Source organism: Lontra canadensis, unplaced genomic scaffold, assembly GCF_010015895.1.
Source record: "Lontra canadensis isolate GAN:19392208 unplaced genomic scaffold, GSC_riverotter_1.0 scaffold10, whole genome shotgun sequence".
Lineage (NCBI taxonomy): Eukaryota > Metazoa > Chordata > Mammalia > Carnivora > Mustelidae > Lontra > Lontra canadensis.
The window spans coordinates 27,673,849-27,695,823 of NW_022631004.1; the positions used below are offsets into that span (position 1 = coordinate 27,673,849).

Sequence of the window (21,975 nt, forward strand, 5' to 3'; positions counted from 1 at the left end):
GGGTGGAGGAGTAACTGATTAAAAAGCAGAAGCGGCTTAGCGGCGCCCACCGCCCAGGCCCGGCTCCTAACCCACGGACTGGCCCCGCCCCCGCATTGACCGACGCGAGCCAGCCAATCCGGGGAGGCCGCGGTGACGCGTAGCCTATCAGCGGACAGGGCTCGCCGGGCGCTTCCGCATTCTCGAGCACGTCTGGCCAGAGTCGGCAGGGGGAGGGGGCGAGGGCCGCGGACTGCTGTCGCACCCGTGTCCCACCCTGCCCTGCGTGGCCGGTTTGCGGGGGGGGGCCCGTCTGCCGTCTCCCAGGGGACCCGATGGCCTCGGAGGGCCTGGCGGGGGCGCTGGCGGCGGTGTTGGGGGGCCAGGGGCTGAGTGTGCACAGCTGCGACTCGGAACCGACCGGGGAGCCCCTGGCGCCTGTGCGGCTGCGGAAGGACGTCTGCTACGTGGTGCTGGCCGTGTTCCTCAACGAGCAGGTGAGCGTCCGCCCGCCGGGCCCGGCGCCCGGCCCGCCGCAGCGCGCAGCCAGCCCCGATGGGGTCAGAGGAACTGCCGGCAACAGCCACCACTTAGTGCGTGGTGCTTCCCAGTATTGCAAAGCACTCTCACTCACACTTAACATCTGAGCCTCGAGCGGCCCAGCCCTGAGGTTGTCCCTCTATCCTGAAGAGGCATCTGAGGCCCAGGAGCCTGTTCATTTCCTCCCACTAGGCCTCAATATCTTGAGAGGAGGCCTTATTCCTCTTTCCCTGGAATCTAAGACAGTGCCTGCCGCTAGTGGGCCCAAAGATCTGCCCCGTGCCTCGGAGACCTCCTCTGAGTCCCAGGGACAGTAATAGCATGACCTGTGCTTCTGTCAGACCTTCTGTCCCACTGTGTGGTGCTCTTTTGGAGCTCATCCTTGTGCAAGTTGCTGCAACGACAGCTAGAAGGGGCCAGGGCCTTGGGTAGGAGCTGTGTGGGGGTGGGGGGTGTTTCAAAGCCCAGGCCCCAGTGTGAGGCCCTGCCACAAGCAGTTTATAAATCACCAGGGGAGATGAGAGATATACATAGAGACATATGGCATCTAGACATGAATCAGTGCAGGACACATGGCAAACCTCACCATGGGGCCTAATCCCTAGCCCCTGAAACAGCTCCTGGGAATCTTAGCCCCTCTCTGAAATGGAAGTCTAAATGCAAGGAGGGATACATCGCAGAGCGAGACAGCCGCGACCCCCAGGCACACAAGGGCCAACTCCCTGGAGAGCTCCACCGTTTGAGGTGTGCACCAGTAAGGGGGTTTGTCCTGACTGTTTTTGAGATGGGCTCTAACGCCAGGGCTAGGGAAGGTTCCCAGCAAGGATCCTCTCTCTCCCCTTAGGATGAGGTGCTACTGATCCAGGAGGCCAAGAAAGAGTGCCGTGGGTCTTGGTACCTACCTGCAGGGAGAATGGAGCCTGGGGAGACCATCGTGGAGGCACTGCAGCGGGAGGTGAAGGAGGAGGCCGGGCTGCACTGTGAACCTCTGACATTGCTATCTGTGGAGGAGCGGGGCCCCTCCTGGATCCGCTTTGTGTTCCTTGCTCGAGCCACGGGTATGGCCTGCCTATTTGGCAGTGTTTGGCCCGGTGGTGGGGGGAGGTGGTGAAGTTTATGGCAGTGTTTGGGGGGGGGGGGGGGGAAGTTTTGGGCGGTGTTGGGCGGGGGGGGGGGGTGACAGCTGACACCTTTCCCCCAGCTTGTCCTCTAGTGAGATGAGCCCCTAGTGTGTCTGGTACAAGCCTGGCATCTCCAGCCTGAGGATGTGACTCCCAGCCCCTACCAACGCCTACCAGCCTCTACCCTGGGGTGGGTCAGGGTTCGAATGCCTGGGTGGCTATTTAATCTGCCAGACCGGGCACTTCTCTCAACAGAGACCCTTTCCCCCACCCCATCCTCAACATCTCCTCCAGGTGGAATTCTGAAGACTTCCAAGGAGGCGGATGCAGAGTCCCTGCAGGCTGGCTGGTACCCACGAACCTCCCTACCCACTCCGCTGCGAGCCCAGGACATTCTGCACCTGGTAGAGCTGGCTGCCCAGTACCGGCAGCAAGCCAGGCACCCTCTTCTTCTGCCCCAGGAGCTTCCCTGCAGTCTGGTCTGCCAGCGGCTCGTGGCCACCTTTACAAGTGTCCAGACAGTGTGGGTGTTGGTGGGCACAGGGGGGATGCCTCACTTGCCCATCACTGCCTGCGGCTTCACTCCCATGGAGCAAAGGGGTGGCATCAAAATGGCCATCCTGCGGCTGCTACAAGAGTGTCTCACCCTGCACCACTTGGCGGTGGAGACCAAGGGGTTGCTTGGACTGCAGCACCTGGGCAAAGACAATGCAGATGGCATCTGCTTGAATGTGCTGGTGACTGTGGCTTTTCGGAACCCAGGGATGCAGAGTGAGCCCCCAAAGGTTCGGGGTGAGAACTTTTTCTGGTGGAAGGTGATGGAGGAAGACCTACAAAGCCAGCTCTTACAGAGGCTTCAGGAATCATCTGTTGTCCCAGTCAACAGATAGGAAGGTGCCTTCGTTGTGCAAGGAGCTGGGCACCTGTGCCCCCCACTCCACCGCAGCCCTGCCTTCCTTTGGGGAGGCAGGAGGTTGGCAGTCAGGGGTCTTGTTGCACTGGGAGCAGGTGATTCTCCTAGTTCTCAGGGTAATTTCCTTCTCTGTGGAATAGGTCCCTACAGTGCACCGAAAGGACAGTGCCTTTAACCAAACAAGAAGGTCAGAGCTCAAGGACCTAATTGCCCTGTGGGCAAAATGAGGGCACTACTCCCTAAGGGGATGTGGGAACTTTCTGAACCTGAGAGGGCATCTACTTGTCATTTTCCATGCTTGCCTCAGTAAAGGCCTACACCTGGATTCTCATGCACTTAGAACACAGACTTGGGGTGCTGGGGGAGGTTGTTCCAAGGGAGTGGGCTCCATGCTGAGTAAATAGGTGGTTCTTGCTTTGCCTTCCTGTCTAAATATCTCTGTGGGGAGGAAGTGAGCAGGAAGGGGGGGGACTGCATCAAAAAATAAGCTCCTCCCCTTGTCCCAGCACAGTCACCCACGTCTTCCCAGACAGCAAGCGGGTGTCCCAGACTGCAGGTGACTGGGGCGGGCAGGCTTCCTGCCATCCACCATAGCCTCTGTGGCCCACTGGGGCTCTTTCTCTGGCCTGCTGGGGTGGGATGTGTCCACCTCCCCTCCAGGGTTTGAACTGTGAGAACACCAGAAGCTTCAGGTGGGCAAGGGGTCATATAGGAAGAGTCTTGCCTCTTGGCGGAGTTCCATCTCCTTGAGCTTCCTTGTTCCCTCCCTGCATCACTCTGCTGACCTCCAGGCTCCTGCCTTTCTACAGCTCCAACCCCAGCCCGACCATAACCCTTTATTCATTTCTGCTCAGCCCAGTAGAATCATGATAAAAACTCTTTTTTAAAGAGAACTTTACTAAAACTTAAGGGAAAACCACAGGGAGTGAACAAAGAAAATATACTGTGTGCTACTCACTGCGTGTAATACAGATTTCTGATTCTGAGCAAGGGAACACTTGTCTAGGCTTCCCTTCTGAGGTAACTCCATTCTGACACTGATCGACCAGGATAAGGCTCCTTTCCCTTCTTGTGCCCTCTGAGGACAAACATCTCCTACATGATGGAATCAAATACTTTCTCTTTCGTTCCCTTCTCTTAGCATCTGAGGGACCCACCAGTCCATAACCCTGTCGAAGGGCAACCTTTGTTCTCACTTTATTTAACCTACAGTGGTTTTCAACCTTGCCATTAGAATCGCCTGGAGAACTTTAAAAACAACTCTGGGCCCTCCCCTGAGCCACCGATTCCACAGGTATTGTGAAAAGCAAACCAAGTGATTCTGATTCGCACAGAGGTAAGAGGCGCTCATCAGCCCTGTCCGAGTTTTCAACTTGCTGTGTCCTGGAGTTGTCTCAGCTACCTTCCCGAGGGCTTTTTAAAACAGGAGGTCCACTAAAGCATTCACACAACTCACAATGTAAACACCCCAAAATGAGACTTGCGTACAGATGCTCCAGATGGCCCCTTCTTCCCCCGTGTCTCCAGGGCTAGCTGGCTCTCAGCTGTAGGTAAGCTGGGCAGAAAGTGTTGCTTGGCCAAGAAAGGGCCTGGTTCCTGGCAGGCGCTGGGGAACATCGGATGTGCTCTGCCAGAGCCTGTCTCTATTTACCACCCCCGTCGCTACCCCCAACCCCCGACACCCAGCACACCACCTCCCTCCGCTCCAGTGCTGGAAAAGCAGTTGGTCTTTCTTGCGGTGGCAGATGGGCCTGAATGAGCAGTGGAGTCCCACGCAGGAGGACACGAAGGGTGGAGAACAGGGCTGTGTCTATGCAAACCTTTTATTGCTGTGTCGTCTGGGGGCACGTCTCAGGGGGACACAAGGGCAAATGCTGAAGGGGAGGGAGGAGGGGAGTATCCGGGACCGGATGCTCAGCCGTTTTCGGACTTGAGGAGTTCAGACCCAGTGTGCCCTGTGAGCTGTGCTCTCCCGTCCCATGCCAACACCCACGTGTGCAAACACACATGCACACACACGCACGGTGTCCTTCAGAGCCACGGCCGCGTCCTCCCCAGCTTGGAGGAATGCAGGAGAGGGAGAGGTCACCGAGTTCCTCCTCTTCCATGTCACCTCCTGGCAACCTGCGGCTGGCTTCTAGAAGCGGCACAGGCAGGAAAAGGAAGCGAAAGGGGCTCTGGCCTGCTCCTCCTTGCCCAGGAGCGAAGCCAGCAGCTGCAGTCCCGCTGTGAGGTAATGCCTGGCGCCGCCTGTGTGTTCCTGCAGGTTGAAACAGATTCAGGCCGGGTGGGGTGGCAGACCCAGCCATGAAGGGCACACAAGGAGAACAACACTACGACTGGCTGCCGGGCCCCAGCGCCTCCCCTCCAGGCCTTGGGGGCCTGGAGTCAGGTGGGCATCCTGGCCGCAGTCTGTCCCAAGCTCCCCAGCTTCCTGGGGAGAGGAGTCCATCGAGGACGCTGCAGGCTGGGTGGAGGGCTGAGGGCCGGGCCTGGCCTCCCCCAGTCTCCAAGCCCCTCTGCCCAGGTGTTGAAGACCTGCCGAGACGGGTTCAGAGGCGCCAGGGAGAAAACCAGCTGGAGCTGGAGCCTGGCACCCAGCCCCCCGCCCCCCCTTCCCAAGCCCTCTGCCGCCCTGGCTGCAGTCGCACCAAGGCGCTCATTAGCAGCTGCCCCCGCCCGGGCGCGGAGCACGCTCTGGCTCTCGGCCATGAGGCAGTTGGGAATTTTGCAACAGTCTCCAGGAGGGCTGGGCAGGGAGAGTGGGCTTCCCCTGCCATCCACTGCCCCTTTGCCACGGATTAAGCCAAGAAGGCAGGAGAAAAAATGTCAAGTTTCAGTAGTGTCTGTGGTACCCGGCGTGACAGAGACAGGGCTCCTTTGCCCCCATCTCTCTTGGCTTACAGTCGTAACCAGCCTCAGAGCCATCACTCATTCCTCTCTGTGCCCTGGAACTGAGCCACAGGACTTGGCCCTGGCCATGAATGGCCCGTAGACTTAGGGGTCAGGCACAGAACACGTGAGGGTTTGGGTCTGGGTGCTCACCTCGCAATTACCCAGCTCCCCTGAGAGGGCCCCGAGGACACCATGCTGTCTGGGAGGCCATCTCTTTTGCTCCTTGGCTTCTGGTACCTTGGAGACCCACTCCCTAAACCCAGTCTCGTGTGGCTGACAGGCCAGGATCTTCTGAGACCACCTGGGAGCGGAAGCCCAGGCCTCCCCAGAGGCAGAGGTGCCTGGGATGCAGAGAACATGGAGCCAAGTCCCAGCCTGGGAGGCAGGCAGTGGCGGCGGTGCCAGGTGGGAGGCGGCTCTTGGGCCGAGGTGTGCACAGAAGTCTCCCTTCCTGTCCTGCTCCTGGCTCAGACGTGCCCTTCTTGGGGAGGGGAGAGGTGCAGGTGAGGACCATGTGGGGGGAACTTGACAAAAGCGATGGCAGCCAGCTCCTTGCAGAATTCCTCAAGAACCACCACGCCCTGGAGGAGAGTCTGGTGGTCCAGCCTGAGGGAGACAGCACGGCGGTAGTGGGGTCACAGCTGGGAGGCGGTGGGAGTGTACCCAATATGACATCCCAGTGTCCATGAGGCACATTCTTAGCGGCAGACACCCTGAGTGAAGACGGAGCCCAGCAACAGGCCCTCTTTGCACCGCTGGCCCATGCTCCTCTCACTCTTCTTGGGCAGTCTGCCTTCCCATCCTAGGATCCCTCCTCAGGCACCCATCTCCCTCAGTTACTTACTGCTCCCCAGGGACCTGACCCATCAGCTGCTTGCGCACCAGGAGCAGTTTGCCCGAGAACTGGGGTACCCTCTGAATTCTCTGCATCAAGTCCCCGATCACCTAGAGTGGGAATGAGACAAGGCTGGGGTAGGGGCTGGTGACACTCATGCAGGGTCCCCTAGCTCTGCCGCAGCACAGTGGAGGTGGGGGGGTGTGTGCCTGTGCATTCCCCTGGAGCTGTCCGGAGTACCCACTCCTGCGGCTTCCACCCCGCCCCATCCGGATCCCCTCCCTTCCTGCAGCTCCACCGACACACACCTCTGGGCTCAGGCATCCTTACCCTGACGAGCACAGAGAACAGACTCCTGCAGCCAGGGGCCAGGTTGATGTAGGGATCCAGGAGGTACTCGTGGATAAGGGGGTGGGGGAAGAGGGCAAGCCGGGACAGGACTGAGGTCACTTGCAGGTTCAGGCTGTATGGCTGTAGGGAACACAGTGGACAAGCCGAGGGTTGGCAGGGGGCCACGAGCATTTTTGCACTCCCCCAGCAAGGCGCCTGGCCAGTGTGAACGTGTGCGGGGGTGGGAGTCTCACGTGATATGTGTGTGTGTCATGGATTCCCTGGGGCTGAGGGCCAGAACATGTTAAGGCATGTGGAGCAGAGGCAAGATGGGGCTTCCCGCCTGGAGAAGGGGGAGGGGTGGGGGAAGGGGATATGGAGCTGAAGAACCAAAGAGGAATCTAATACCCACCCCCACCCCCCACCAGGGCACCTGCCTGGAGTTCTCCCAAGGGCCCTCACCCTGTAGCCGGGGCCCCAGTTCCACTGGCTACCTGTTCCAAAATCCGGGACATGCGGTCAAACAGCATTCGGAGGAAGTGACCCTCAAAGAAAGGCCGTTCAGGCTCATGAGGGTCCAGGGGTGTGGGGCCCAGGGGCCAGCCCCAAGGGGCAACTCGGGAGCTGCACTCCTGGAACTGAAACAGGAGTGAGAGTTGAGGAGGTGGGCCCAGTGGTCAGGAGGCTCCCGAAGACTGAGGGAACCACGGAGGAAGGATGGACTCGAGGCTCTTGGCCGGAGCAGGGAGCACCTTGGGCAGATCACAGAGGGAGAAGGAGGAGTTTATCAACACCCCAGCTTTGAGGGACAAGAAGTGGGCGTTGGTAGAGGCCTCAACACTCACCAGTCCATAAGCATCGTGGACGTATGTGTCATATCCGGTCTCTTCTAAGAAAGCTGAGGTCTTGGCTTCCTCAGGAACCAGGCAGAGGAAACTGAGACACAAGACCCTAGGTGAGGAGGGGCACTGGCTCGGCCGCCCTGCTCCTCCCCACTCCACCTCCAGCTCTGAGGGAGCACTGCCTCCTGGGCTGCGCCTCGTCCCGGCTATGGCCAAAGACAGAACAAACCTCAAGTGGCTGAGATTTCCGGACGACTCCCTACCTGTTGACGATCTCAGTCACTGCTGTTTTGCCATCCGAGTTGGTGGCAGGGGCTGGGGGAGGCTTTGTGGAGGGCTGAAAGCTGGAGTTGAGGAAGCCGTCTGTGAAGTAGGGGTCTTCCTCCAGATCTCTGTGGCACCAACAAATGAATGAACAAGTGCAGGGGTGTGGGGGGCCGTGAGGGTCCCACTGGCCTGAGGCCTCCCAGAGGCACACGGTTCCACTTACAGGGTGTCCTCGTAGCTCTCGGGCTCAGGTGAGCCCCGGGCCACATAATGGCGGCCCTCCAGGTTGCACAGGACCAGGCCATGGATGACCTGCTCGTGCGGCTTCTGCAGCAGCTCCTCAAATAACCGTAGGGTGGTGATGCTGATCTGGGTAAGAAAGGATCAGCAGGACCCCGGTTCTAGTGGTCCTGGGAATTGCTCACTCGGATAGATAAGAAAAGAGCAGGTGGCAGGTTTTGGGGGGAGTGGGGGGCAGTCCTTTGGGGGGAGTGCTGGTCTGGGAGCCGGAAGTCTGCCCGGTTCCGGTTCTATTACTAATTGATGTGTGTTATCAAGTGAGCCAACTAGCTTTTCTGTCTGTTTCCGTGGCTGAAAAACGGAACAGTGGCCTCACCTCGCTCGGAGTAGCTATAAGCCTCAAACAAGCCAAGTGAATATGAAATAGGTTTGGAAAACAGAAAATCACATGGCAAGCATCTGGTCACAGAAAATCACTGTGTGACAAAAGCAGCCACTGTTTTTTGGGGGTATGCATTTCAGTGCCTCAAAGGCAGTACCACCTGGTAAGGTGATGCAAGAGGGCTGAAACACTCAGGGGACCCCTTGGGCAGGGGTTGGTTGGTGGGTGCCAGAAGGACGACACCCCCCTCCCCCGCCTCACCTCGTCCGAGAGGTGGTCGCAGTGCCCGATGAGGTGAGCACACAGAGTGCGGGGGCCGTCGTCAGGGGCTGCAGGCTGTGGGTCTGTGCCCAGGAGGAAAGCCACAGCCTCTCGCAGCAGCACAGGGGAGCGGAGCTGACGCAGCATGGCCGTGAGCAAGGCGGTGGAGGTCAGGACACTCTGCTCAGAGCTACAGGGAGAGAGCGCTGAGCCAGGCCTGGGGGCTGAGAGCCAGGTTGGGGAGAGCCAGGAGTAAATGAATGTGGGGGTGACAGAACCCTTTCCTGGTTTCCTTCTGCCTTGGCTGGTATTTCTCTGTTTGCTCCCTAGCTCTCCTGAGGTCCTGGAGTCAGCCCACGTGGCTCTGAGCCACCTGTGTGTCAGGAGGCCAAGCCCGGCAAACATTAACCATGGACCTGCAGACCCACGTTACTCTGGCCAAGGAGTTCCTGGCCTTAGGGATGAGTAGGGGCCCGGTGGGGCGAGCAAATGGGTCCAGACCATGGCCAGCCCCAGGGAATGGGACACAGACTTACACATGCAGGAGGTGGGGTTGCAGAATCTCCACGAAAAACTTCTCAGCCACAGCCTTTGCCAAGGCCTCGGCAACCACCTAGGTGCCAAGGACATGTCTTAAGCACGTTTTACCTCCGTGACAGTTTTCCACTGAGAAACTACTGTGTCCTTGCACAGTGTCTAACACAATAGGCAGGCCAAGGGCCCTGCCTAGCTCCTGTGAGGCCCACTGGGTCCTCAAGGTGGACACAGGGAAGGGAGTGGGGTCAACCGCAGAGCACCCCCACAGAGGGTCCCACTGGGGCCCACCCCTGCTCACCGTATGTGCCTCTGTGATGAGGTGGTCACAGTAATCAAACCAGCCCAAAAAGGCAGCCAAGGCCTCCTTGCCAGGGAAGGAAGCTTCATCAGATGGGGCACTGGGCAACCTGAGGGAAAGCAAGGGAGGGGCTGTGAGGCATGCCTCAGGGATGTTCCAGAATCTGGGCCCCTTCTCCCTGCAACCTCTGTGGCCAGTGCTGGGCGGAAGAAGGAGGGGGGAAGCAAAAGTGATGTTCCCTTGGAGGGAAAGCCCGTGAGGATGGGCTGTACCCTCCGGAAGAGGGTGGCCAGCTGCGGTCCCCAACCCTCCTAGAAAACCAGAGGACAGGGAGGGCTTCTAGCCACTTAAAAAATAGCCCAACCCAGCTTTCCCCCACCCCCAAGCACCTACCTCCAGCTGATGCCCTCTAGTGCAGCAATGTCCGCTGGGTCCAGGAAAGGGGGCAGGGACTGGTATAGCTGGCAGAGGTGCTCGGCGACAACACGGCAACAAGGGCTGCTCTGCACCAGGTAGGTGGCAGCGGCAGGCCAAGCCACACTTACCAGGAGCAGCAGGTTCTCCTGCGCCTTCAGAGCCACCCGACCTTTCTAGGGGACAGGGTCATGACTTCAGGACATACATCTGAACCCCTGGATCCCCTCCCAGCGGTTCGCCCTCCTCGTCCCTGCCCACTCTGTCTTGGCAGCTGGCACCTTGCTCTTGCACAGCCCGATCAGGGCGGTGATGAGGTTGCTTTCTCCAACCGCTCCTTCTGGCTCCTCTGTCTCAGCAGGCAGCTGTGAGCTCAAGGCCCGGGCCCTGCACAGACTCATGTCAGGAGCCTTGCTGCAGGAGTGGTCCTTGTCCTGCACACTGGCGGCCTCTCTAGGCAGGATGGTGGGCTCTTTGGATGACTTCTTCCTACTGACCATCTTTTTGCCCTGCAAAGAAGGTTGGGTGAAGCCATGTTACGGTGCAGACCATTGCCCGGGATGCTCCACTGGGAAGGCGGGATGTGCTGGCTGTCAGGGCCTCAGCATGGAGCAGGAGGGGAAGCTGCCTGGGCGCCTGAGGACCTGCTCCGCCCTCTGCTTCCTCAGAAGGGCCTCAGAGGCCTGCCCTGCAGTCTGGGCCCTCCCACCCCTGTGTGCTCACTTCCAGGATGTAGGTGAGCAGGGCTGGGTCCTGTTGGATCTTGGAGCAGAGCACGGTGGTGAACTGTACCTCCTCCTTTTCTGTTTGGGATCCAGGAACTGTCCCACCAAGTCGGAGAAGCTTCTAGAAGGGAAGAAAATTAAAAACAGAGAAGAATGGGGGTAGCGAGGAAAAGAGAAGCCTTGACCCTCAGACCCTCCCTGGTCTCCTGGTCTCTCACCTGCACAGGCTTGTGGACGTTGAGGTAATGCAGGAGCGGGTGCTGCACCTGGGCCAGAACCTTGCTGAAGAACAGGAACACCTGCTGTCGCATCCCTGGGGGGTACTGAGGGTCAAGGTGCCCGTCAGAAGGTGGAGCCCACCCACTGCAGGCAATGCTCCTCCCACCCCGCACCGGGCCACAGCACCAGCCTCCCACGATCAGTGCTCAGAGGGCACCTTTTCTGGAAGCCTCCTTCCCTCACTACAGGCACACCTCGAACACTTCTCTTCCAGACCACCGCAATAAAGCAAATATTACAATCAATGGATACTGCAATAAAGCAAGTCAAATAAATTTTTTGGCTTCCCAGTAAATATAAAAACTACATTTATGCTATACTGTGGTGTATTAATTATGCAATTGCATTATATCTAAAAGGCAACGTACATAACCTTAATTTAAAAATACTGCTACAGGGCACCTGAGTGGCTCAGTGGGTTAAAGCCTCTGCCTTCAGCTCGGGTCGTGATCCCAGGGTTCTGGGATGGAGACCCACATCGGGCTCTCTGCTTGGCAGGGAGTCTGCTTCTCCCTCTCTCTCTGCCTGCCTGTCTACTTGTGATCTCTATCAAATAAATAAATAAAATCTTAAAAAAAAATATTGCTACAAACTGCTAACCATCATCTGAGCCTTCAGCGAGTCGTAGCCTTTTTGCTGGTGGGGGCTCTCGCCTCCATGCTGGTGGCGCTGACTGATCAGGGTGGTCGTTGCTGAAGGTGGGAATGGCTGTGGCAATTTCTTAAAATAAGACAACAGTGAAGTTGGCCGCAGGGATGGACTCTTGCTTTCAGGAATGACTTCTCTGTAGCACCCCAAACTGTTTGATGCATTTTACTCCCAGTAGAACTTCTTTCAAACCTAGAGCCGGTGCTCTCCAGCCTGCGGCCGCGGCTCTCTCGACTCTGTTCACACGACGCTCTCAACAGTCTTCCCCGCGTCCTCCCCAGGAGCAGATTCCATCTCAGGAAACCGCGTTCCCTGCTCACCCACAGCAGCAGCTCCTCATCTGTTATGTGATCATGAGAGGGGGGTCATTCGTTCCCATCCTCGGGCTCCACTTCCGGTTCCCGTTCTCTCGCCCTTTCCCCCACGTGTCTTCCCTGAAGTCGTGAACCCGCCACAGTCACCCGTGAAGGTTGCGATCAAGTTCTTCCAAATTCCGGTTCATGCTGATATTTTGACCTCTTCCCGGGAATCACGAATGTTCTTGATGGCACCTGGAACGGTGAATCCTTGCCAAGAGGCTTTCAGTTTACTTTGCCCAAATCCATCGGCAGAGTCACTACCCGTGGCAGCCACAGCCTTACACAAGGTATTTCTTAAATAGTAAGACTTGAGAGTCCAGTGATCCTCCATCCACGGGCTGCAGAATAGAGGCTGTGTTGGCAGAAAACGATCATCTCGTTCTACAGCTCCCTCAGAGCTCGTGCCCAACCATGTGCCTTGTCAGGGAGCAGTCGTGTTGGGAAAAGGAGACTTTTTTCTGAGCGGTAGGTCTCAACAGTGGACTTAAAATATTCCAGAAACCATGTTGTAATCTAAAGAGCTTTCACTCAGGCTTCGTTGTCCCGTTTACAGAGCACGGGCAGAGTGGACTTAGCGCGATTCCTCACGACTCTGGATTTCCAGAATGGTCAATGGGCACTGGCTTTGACTTCAAGTCACCAGCGGCGTGAGCCCCGAACGAGAGAGTCAGCCTGTCCTTTGAAACTTCGAAGCCGGGCGTTGACTTCCCCCCTCCAGCTGTGAGAGTCCTAGCTGGCGTCTCCCTCCAAGAGAGGCCGTTTTATCCGCACTGGAAATCCATCGCTTAGTGCAGCCTCCTTCATCACCTAACCCCGCTGGATCTCCCAGAGAACTTGGGGCAGCGTCTACACCAGCACTGGCTGCTCACCTTGCACTCTGACGTCACAGAGACAGCTTCCTCCCTTACACCTCACGGACCCACCTCCACCACCTTCCGCCTTTTCTCCTGCAGCTTCCCCACCGCTCTCAGCCTTCGAAGAATTGGAGAGTCGGGGCCTTGCTTAGGATCAGGCTTTGGCTTAACAGAATGTCGAGGCTGGTGTGCTCGTCTATGCAGACCACTCAGACTTTCTCCACCTCAGCCATAAGGCTGTTTTGCTTTCTTACTGTTCATGTGTCCACTGGAAGGCACTTTGAATTTCCTTCAACAACTTTTCCTTTGCATTCTCAAACTGGCCGCTCGTTGTGTGGCCCAGCTTTTGGCCTATCTTAGCTTTTGACATGACTTTCTCACTAAGCTAAATCATTTCTAGCTTTTGATTTATTTATTTTATTTTATTTTATTTTTAAAGATTTTATTTATTTGACAGACAGATCACAAGTAGGCAGAGAGAGAGAGGGGAGGAAGCAGGCTCCCCACTGAGCAGAGAGCCCGATGCGGGGCTCGATCCCACGACCCTGAGATCATGACCTGAGCTGAAGGCAGAGCCCTTAACCCACTGAGCCACCCAGGCGCCCCTATTTATTTATTTTAAAAGATTTTATTTATTTGACAGATAGAGATCACAAGTATGCAGAGAGGCAGGTAGAGAGAGAGGGGGAAGCAGGCTCCCTGCTGAGCAGAGAGCCTGATATGGGGCTTGATCCCAGGACCCTGAGATCATGACCTGAGCCAAAGGCAGAGGCTTAACCCACTGAGCCACCCAGGCGCCCCTAGCTTTTGATTTAAACTGACAGACGTGTGATTCTTCCTTTCACTTGAACACTTAGAGGCCACTGTAGGGTTATTAGTTGGCGAGATTTCAATATCGCAGTGTCTCAGGGAATAGGGAGGCCCAAGGAGAGGGAGAAAAAGGGGGAATGGCTGGTCAGTAGAGCTGTCTTAGAGAGGCATTATTTGTGGTGCTCCCAATTACAATAGCAACATCAAAAATCACTGATCACATATCACTGTAAGAATATAATAACTAAGTTTGAAGTAGTACCAGGAATTACCAACATGTGAAACAGACATGAAGTGAACACACACTATCAGAAAATGGCGCCAACAGACTTGCTCAAGGTAAGGTTGCCCACAAAGTCCAACTTGTAAAAATTGCAGTCCTTGTGAAGCACTGTCATGTGGAGCGCAACTGAGTAAGTTGTGCCCATCTTTGAAACTGGCCTCCCCCACACTGTCAGGTCCCCGTCCTGCTTCATCGCTCTCCATAACCCCGTCATTGTTGAACAGACCACGCGTGGGCTCCCCTGATGACCCACCTCTCGCTGACTAGAATTTCTGTATTTTAACTACTGCTGTGTCCGCAGCACCAAGGACCCTGCCTGGCCCATGGCTTGTTCTCAGCACATCTTCGCTGAATGAACTCTGACTGAACAATGGGAGTGTGTCCACCACACGATGACAGGAACATGGGTGGACGAGCCAGGAACGCAGGGGCTCCCCGGGGTTCTGCCCACCTCAGCCTTGCCCAGTGTGCACAGGGTCTCCAGGATTTTGTGCTGCAGTAGGTACTCCAGACAGGGCCCAGCCTCGCCAGCTGCCGTCTGCTGCCTCTCCTCATACACCAGGATGTCCAGCATCTGCTTCAGCCGCCAGGGGATATCCGTTTTCTTGGCGGGGGTGTTTTCATCTAATAGGGATTCAGGAAACAAGGGTAAGTAGGGTGAAGAGAGGTTCTCTGGCTTGATGAGGTCAAGGCCCTGGGGCCTGTAGGTGGAGAGAGACTGAGGGTACGCCTGGATTAAGGCCCGGTTCACAGTGGGCTTCGAACGAAGACCAGAGAAATGGAAATTTACAGCTGGTGCCTCTATATTTAAAAAGACAAAAGACCTTTTGGCTGAGGCCCAGGATACAGCCCTCTGGCTGGGAATGTGTGCATACTCTAGAGAGGGAGACAGCATCATTTTTTCTGCTAATCCTGGGGCATACGGGAGTGAGGTGTACATTGCTCTGGGCCTGACTGAGAAGCTGTGGGCTTGGGGGTCTCCATCCTAGAATGTGAAGTGGTCTCAGAGCAGCTTTCCGAGAGGCAAAGCAACTTTCCTCCTGTCCTTTTTACACTCACAGGAGGCAGAAAGGAGAAACCTTTTTTTCTTTTTTTTACAGGAGAAGAAAATCCGTGCATGACCACGAGTTCAGAGGCAAACCTGCTCCACTGTGCAAAGGTCTTGATGGAGAAGCAGAGGCTTTCTTGGTGAGAGTCTCAGAGACTATATAAAGCAAGTTTTAGTGCTTTGGGACAAGCCTTGGAGCACCCCCTAGCTTATTTTGAAAGCATTGGCTTTTGAACAACAGCTCACCTCACCCATCCCTGTACCTATGGTCTAGGGAGTGTTCTGGAAATTAACAGAATCAGGTTCCGGTGAAGCCCCAGGGGGGACCTGAGTCAGTTCAGGATCTTTTCCTATATCCTGGTAGACTGGGGCTCTCTGTCAAGAGATCTTCAGTCTAAAAGGTACAGACTTCCAATTAAAAAGTAAGTAAGTCCTGGGCGCCTGGGTGGCTCAGTCAATTGGGTGTCCCAGTCCTGATTTTGGCTCTGGTCATGATCTCAGGGTTGTGAGAGCGAGCTCTGCATCAAGCTCTTGCTGGGCATGGAGCCTGCTTAAGATTCTCTCTCTTTCCCTCTCCCTCACACCCCCCTTGCTAAAAAACAAATAACGAAACAAAAACAAAAACAAAAAATAATAAATAAATAAGTCCTGAGAATGTTACATACACACAGTGATTATAGTTAAAGTATTGCACATTTGAAAACTGCTTAAAGAGTAGATCTTAAAAGTTGTCATCACAAGAAAAAAAATGGGTAACTAGTTAGGGTGATGGATATTAACTAGGCTTACTGTATTGATCACTTCACAATATATCCATATATTGAATCAATAGGTTGTACCCCCAAGTTACATGATATAATGTTACATCAACTATACGTCAAAAAAAAAAAAAGAAAAAAAGCTCTTCAGTTTAAAGCCATCGCTCTCCACCGGGGGTGATTCCGCCCCCAGGACAATTTGGCCATGTTTGGAAAGACAAGGTTATGGCAATGGAGAGCTGCTGCTAACCGTTCCACTGCGCACCCCCAGAAGCCCGCCGCCACAGAGAATGACCAAACACAAACGTCAGCTGTGCCAAGATCGCAGAACCTGGTCTAAAAAGGACACTTAGGGGATCCCTCAGAGTGTCCAAAGACTGCTTTTTAATTTCTCGGGCTGGCTCAGGCTGGAAATCAAGTCTTCAGGAAGGGGGTAGGCTGGAATCAAACCCCAGTGTGAACCAGGATGTAGAAAGCCGGGGATGCAGGACGGGGTTACCTGGCAACCAGCAAGTATCCACGAATACCAACGTACTGACTACAAAGCAGCCAATCGGATTCCGCCCCCTCTGGGAGTGCTCCTGCTGGGCTCAGAGCACCCGAAGCTTTGGCTGTCTGGGGTGTCAGCTGGGGGAGAAGGATCCGGACATGTTACATGTCTTGGCTTTTGTTCTCCTCCTACCCTAGATTTCCATAAGGGAAATCCCCTCTAAGTTAGCTCAGGGAAAGGAGGAGGAATTGATCCCGCTTCTTTTCTTTTCATCAGTAAGCCCTGGGCATGGGCCCTGAGGACCGCAGGCCTGGACACTCTGCCTAGCTGGAAGCCAGGGGCAAGTGGGGCTCACCCTCTGCCTTGCAGTCAGGTCAGTGACATGCCCGACTTCCTAGTCCCCACTTCTATCTCACACAGTTCCTCTCCCAAAAGGTCAGGGAGGGGCTAGCCCCCACTCTCCACTCCTGTGCAGCCCTTGTCACCCTCTCCAGGCCACATGCATCTCTGCCTGGCATGATGACACAGCCCACACCCTCCTCCCCACAGCCTGTGGGGCTCCCCTGGCCAGGGGAGACCGGGTCCCACCTGTACTTTCAATGTAGTAGTGTGTGATGCCCTTCCAGTGCTCCACGAAGGCCTCCAGCAGGTCAATGCTGGGCTCCCGCTGTGAAGAGAGCAGAGACACAGTATAAGGAGCTGCCACTGTGACCACGGGCTCCAGTGCCACTGCCGCTCATCACAATGGATGGTCCACCATCTACCAGGGCTCAGGTCAGTGCCAGGCCCTGGAGGAGGTGCCAGATTCTCAAAGGGGGAAGGAACACGTTTTCTCCAGGACAATCTCCTGGCCCCTCTCCCAGCCCCCTCTCTCCCAGAGAGGCTGTGCTCCTGCTACACATCATGATTCCACAGTCCCTGGCCTGGGAGAGCTAAGAACATCGGTACGGAAGATGGACACAGAAACAGATCATCTCAAGATGGTCATGCTACCAGAGAGGGATGTTGAGGAAAACAGGAGAGCACCCTCAAAACAACAAAATCAAAATGACACACAGGGAAAACATGGCAAAGACAAAGCTTCCCGGACCCTCCCTGTCCAAGAGTCTGCACAAATCTGTGTTCGAGGCCATTGAAAGAATTCGTTCAGCCAGATGGGTAATGTTAGCATAATATTCATGAGATGTCTTACTTCAAACATGCCTGCATCTTTTGTCCAAGGCCGCAGGCTGCCGGAGTTGCTGGGAAGGCACAGCCTGCAGCCCCAAGGAATTCTATTTCTGCTATGAGCAATGCCCCTTTTCCAGAAGTTACCTCTTCATCTCCATACCGGTAACAACTACTTTCCCTGAGAACTCCAGAAAAGAGCATTCGTTCTCTTTCCTTGCAGAGTAAACGTTTACAGGGAAAAAATACGTAATCAAATAGTCCCTCACCACAGGTGCTCATTTCTACCTCTCTGTCTCTGTTCAGGCCACTCCGCAGTCCAGGAGGCCCGGTGTGACCCTACCCTTGCCTAGAGCCAAACAGCCACTCATGAGGTCCAGCTGGTCCAGCTAAGGGCCACTGGCTCCACAAAGGCCTCACCAGAATTCTTAGACGCATCTCTTTCTAACCTCACACTTCACAGCATCACAGAACTGTCTACTCCCATCGGTTCTGGGCCTTTTGGCTAAGATCAAGTGCAGAACTGTCTACTCCTGATTCATTCAGGAAATCTCTTTTGAGTGCCTACTGTGTACAAGACACCGTGCTAGGTGCCGTAAGCAAAACAAGGCCATCGGAGACCCAGTGCCAGGGAGAATAGAATATGACAAACGCCCCAAATAACTCAGCTGTAGGAAGTGGTGTGAGAATGTGGGGCAGGTGGAAAGTAGCCCATGGGAAAAGAGCACTGGAACAGAGAAGGCTTTACTGAGGTTATCCTGAAACTAAAACATGAGGAAAGCAGTCCCAGGCCAATAATCAGAGATGAAGGCAAGACAGTTCCTGTGGAAAGAACTCTACAGAGTGTGTCTGGGACAAGGATGGATTGATGAGTGTGGGGGCCTGAGAACATCGAGCCACTGGGTCAGGATTGGTTCCTGCAGGCGGAGGAGGAAGGGGCGGGGGGAGGGAGTTCAAGGACATTTGCTGAGCTGTGTTTCAGGCAGAGTCCTCGGGCAGTTGCGTGTGGGAGATGAAGGCAGGAAGAATGGTTTAGAAGGCCATGAAGACAGGAGGAAGAAGCAGTAACACCAAATCAGAGGCCCTGAAACTCTCCCCACAACCCTCATCTGCCCAGGGAACCTTATCTTCTTTCATGGGTAGTTGTTGGGGGGCATGACCCTTACTGGAGCTGCATCTCCCACGGTCACTCCAAAAACACTGTCCAAATGGAGCCAACACGTCAAACCACGTCCTGTGTGAGACTATGATTGGGGAATTAGAGTCTTCCCTTCTACTAGACTGTGAGCTCCCTGAGGGCCCAGGTTCTGCGAGTTCTAGCTCTGCCTGCCCCTAAAGGGCTCTGCCACTAGTGACTACATTACATTCCTATTTACTCAATATCTCAGCAAACTCCTTTAAACATTCTTTCCATAGTTCCTTATCTCAGGAAAGCCCTCCGGGTCTTGACTGGCACCAATCATCTTCCAGAGCTATGCTGAGCTCTCATCTAGCCTCAAAATTCATTTACAGTCTCCTGAACCGTTACTCTGGGCTAACACTGAAAATGAACAATCCAGTGAGGACAGGAGACCCGGGAGAACACAGATGGTCAGCAAACAGATTATAATGAAACAGACTGTTAGAACAAAGCAAGGGGATCATCTTCCCCTGAATCTACTATTAATTATTATAGCTCCAAAGCCATTGTACCAAATGATTTATGTTAAAGAGAAATTATTAAATTACTAATTATCTTTGTTAATAATAATAAAGAATACTTTCTAAAAGAACTCTAATGATCACTATTCTGTTTTGTCAGAAGAGGGCAGGAAGGAGCACTCTTCCTCCCTTAACAAGGAGTCAAGGAACCAGCTGGGGTCTTAACCTGGAGATGGAGGCAGGGGAAGACCTATGCCCCTGATTTTGGGGGTGAGGGGGGAAGAGGGGGTACCCTCTCTCCTGACAGTTACACGGAGCCAGCCAAACTTCCCCGGCACTGTCTATGTAGCCTATACTCAGGGGCCAAAAATCACCTGCCTAAAAATGCCTCCTTTGATCACCAGTCCCTCCTCCAGTCCCTGAGGCTGAAATGCCCACATTGGAAGCATTAGAAAGTCACTTCTCAGGACTAAGGCTCTCTCTGGTCTGTCTACCTGCCCTATGTATGGAGCTTTCCCTGAGGGGTATGAAGTGGTTCGTCACATCACTTTCTAAGATGACAGCTGTTTTGACTGAGACAAGGAGGAGGGGAAGGCAAGATTATTCTAGAACCCCTCCCTAGGTGGGCAGCATGAGACCTCAGGAAGGGTGGGCTGGGACAGGTGGAGGAGAGGTGGGAGGAGCTTTTTCCTTTCTTCTCAAGTCTGATTAAGGCTGAGACTGTTCTCATTTATAATAAGCTCTCTTTTGGGGGGAGAAAGGAGGCGGAACACAAGGTTGTTTCTCCTGAGCAAGTCTGACAGAATATAGCAAATCGATCAATCAGAGGAGGGCTTCCACTTTGAGACAAAAGAACTGTTAACTTTACAGACAGATTCCTGGCAGGGTTACTTTGAACAGAAGGCATTCGGCCTCATTCTATCTAAACTGCACTTTTATCTTGCTCAATGAGGTGAACCCGCCTCTGACCAGCCTTCAACCCCAACAGAAATGGCAAAAACAAACGCTCCCTCATATGGCCGCCCCAAGGTCCCCCCCATTGCTGGCCGCTCCTGACTCAAGGTCACTCTGGCCAGCGCTCGTGCGGTGTGAGACAACATTCTGGATACGCCCTGTGGCCCGCGGCAGGCTCCTTCCTGGGCCAGGCGCCCACCCTCCCCCGGACTGTATATATACAGGCTTCCTGGGGACGTGGCGGATCTCGGCCGGAACTTCCCAAGTGAAGGCTGAGAACACACCGGCCTGACTGAGGTCTTGGGGTTGTCTGGGGGCTCAGAAGGAAGGGAAGAGGCATCTATTTTTCCAGCCCAGGTGACCAGGAAGGGAGGAGCGTGGGGCGGAGTGGGGGGGAGGACGGCAAAGAGCCTGGGCTAGGGACCTTGGGGAAGAAACTACTGGGTGACAAGCGAGCCCTCTAGCACAGAAGAGTTTGGGAACTGGGAGCAGGAAAAATAGGAAGCCATTTCGGGAAAACGGTTAGGGGCTGGGTTGATCTGGAGAGAAGCTGGGAGTAGGCGCGATCGACAAAGAGGCCACGGGAAGCAGGAAGGGCTGTGCGGGAGGGGCGCGACCGCGGAGAGAGGGGGCTCCGCGAAAGGCCGCCGCGGCCTGGGTGGGGGTCCCTTCCCCGAGACGGGCCCGCGCCCTCCGCTGGCCTGCCCGCCGGCTCCTCCCCCGGCCCCCGCCCGCCCTTCCGGCCCAGGCCCCGCGCGCCCGGGCCTCCCTGGCCTCACCGCCCCCACGGCCTCCTGCAGCAGCGCCCCGAGCCGGCTCAGCATGGTGGCGGCCCGGCCCGGCTCGGCTCCCAGGCGGCGGTGGCGGCGGTGGCGGCGGTGCGGCGGCGGAGCTCGCAGGCGGAGGCGGCCCCGGAGGCGCGGCGAGGGGGCGGGGCCCTGCCTGGTCCGCCCCGCCCCGGCCAGCTGGGGGCACCTACCGCCCCCAGCCCGGCCCCGGTCCCCGCCCGCGCTGTTGGGAAGGAGGCCGGGCGCAGATGTCGCCCGGCTAGGGAGAGCAAGTTGGGGTGGGGGGTGCGCCCTGGAGCCCGGAGCCGCAGCGGTGGGGCGCCGCGGGGCAGCAGGTTCACGCGGCCCGGTGGGGGGAGCCAGGTGGCAGCGAGAAGGGCTAGTGGGACCAGGAGTTTCTTCCACGAGGAATGGGAAGGTTTGTGGGTCTTGTAAGTCTCTAGACGCCCCTGCCCCCACCCCCTATCTGATACAGTAGCCACTGTCCGCACGTGGCTGTCGAGCCCTGAAACCAACGTGCTAGTCCAAATAGAGAGGCGCTGAAGAGTACCCCGGATTCTGAAGACTCACTACAAAAAGAAGATATAAAATAGCTCACTCGTGATGTTGTATGTTGACGACTTGTTGAAATTGTAACATACTCGATATATTGGGTTAAATGAAGTATATTATGAAAATTAATTTCACTTGTTGCTTGTTCCTTTGCGTGGATACAGCACTGGTCCAGAGGTCCTGCAGAGGAAGTGACAACCGGCCGGACTATCCCAGCAGCGCCCAGGAAGGAAACAGAAGGTGGGTCTCCCACGTCAAGAGGCCCCCTGCCCGGGAAAGTTGGGCCCAAGAATTATGCAGGTAGAGCGGGAATGTCCAGGACATTTCCTGGAATGTCCAGAGCGACAACTCCGCCTGTTTAAAGCCCATTCCTGCCACCCTCTGGAATAAAAAGATCTTCTGAGGAGAGGGCTGGTATCTGTTCAAAATTTATTTCTGCTGACCACAGACATATGATGAGAGGGTGGGGGGGTTAATGTGACACTAGAAAGGAGGGTAGCCTCTACCGCAAAGCTGTAGGACCCAGAGTTGTGGGGTCTTGGGATTTCACTGCACTAGCCCTGCTACTTTGGGCCCCATTCACGGGTGAGGCCGAGGCCCAGGAGACGCGGACCGCTCCAGAGACGGCTGTGTACCCTGGAGTAGAGCCTGGAGTCCGGCCTGAGTCACCAGGGGTGGGGGCAGCATTGTGCCCAGCCCAGATGTGGCTAGCTTTTGGATCTCAGTTCTCAGACAGCTGCCTGGGAAAAATACACGTTTTTAAAT

At 55.6% G+C, this 21,975-nt stretch overlaps 2 protein-coding genes across 4 annotated transcripts; one reads left to right on the forward strand and one right to left on the reverse strand.

The window, feature by feature from the left end:
- The first annotated feature begins 314 nt into the window (after positions 1 to 314).
- On the forward strand, positions 315 to 2,973 carry NUDT18 (nudix hydrolase 18). The gene is made up of 4 exons (XM_032855906.1): positions 315 to 572; positions 1,172 to 1,273; positions 1,364 to 1,577; positions 1,935 to 2,973. The coding sequence occupies exons 1-4, from the start codon at positions 315 to 317 to the stop codon at positions 2,528 to 2,530; spliced, it is 1,170 nt and encodes a 389-aa protein (XP_032711797.1). The 3' UTR covers positions 2,531 to 2,973.
- A 1,385-nt stretch (positions 2,974 to 4,358) lies between these two features.
- Positions 4,359 to 20,766, reverse strand: FAM160B2 (family with sequence similarity 160 member B2). 3 transcript variants are annotated; one of them, XM_032855871.1, is made up of 17 exons: positions 20,650 to 20,766; positions 16,697 to 16,775; positions 14,264 to 14,436; positions 10,798 to 10,902; positions 10,578 to 10,700; positions 10,136 to 10,363; positions 9,834 to 10,030; positions 9,441 to 9,549; positions 9,142 to 9,218; positions 8,606 to 8,795; positions 7,946 to 8,091; positions 7,719 to 7,847; positions 7,459 to 7,549; positions 7,108 to 7,251; positions 6,614 to 6,754; positions 6,293 to 6,393; positions 4,359 to 4,813 (listed from the first exon to the last, which is right to left on the reverse strand). In XM_032855871.1, the coding sequence occupies exons 1-17, from the start codon at positions 20,692 to 20,694 to the stop codon at positions 4,663 to 4,665; spliced, it is 2,229 nt and encodes a 742-aa protein (XP_032711762.1). In that variant the 5' UTR covers positions 20,695 to 20,766; the 3' UTR covers positions 4,359 to 4,662. The 3 variants fall into 3 exon arrangements, with proteins under 3 accessions (XP_032711762.1, XP_032711764.1, XP_032711763.1); XM_032855872.1 differs by lacking the exon at positions 4,359 to 4,813 and adding an exon at positions 5,782 to 6,054; XM_032855873.1 differs by lacking the exon at positions 7,108 to 7,251.
- Between the last annotated feature and the right edge of the window lie 1,209 nt (positions 20,767 to 21,975).

Excerpts from the sequence above, each read along its gene's own strand:
- FAM160B2 (XM_032855871.1), bottom strand. The coding sequence starts at position 20,694 with ATGCTGAGCCGGCTCGGGGCGCTGCTGCAGGAGGCCGTGGGGGCG. Across the intron at positions 10,364-10,577 it reads TGCTCACCTACATCCTGGAA|GGCAAAAAGATGGTCAGTAG; the intron begins GTGAGCACACAG and ends CCTTCTTTGCAG. Across the intron at positions 10,031-10,135 it reads TCGGGCTGTGCAAGAGCAAG|AAAGGTCGGGTGGCTCTGAA; the intron begins GTGCCAGCTGCC and ends CCTGTCCCCTAG.
- NUDT18 (XM_032855906.1), top strand. The coding sequence starts at position 315 with ATGGCCTCGGAGGGCCTGGCGGGGGCGCTGGCGGCGGTGTTGGGGGGC. Across the intron at positions 1,274-1,363 it reads ACCGTTTGAGGTGTGCACCA|GATGAGGTGCTACTGATCCA; the intron begins GTAAGGGGGTTT and ends CTCTCCCCTTAG. Across the intron at positions 1,578-1,934 it reads GTTCCTTGCTCGAGCCACGG|GTGGAATTCTGAAGACTTCC; the intron begins GTATGGCCTGCC and ends CATCTCCTCCAG.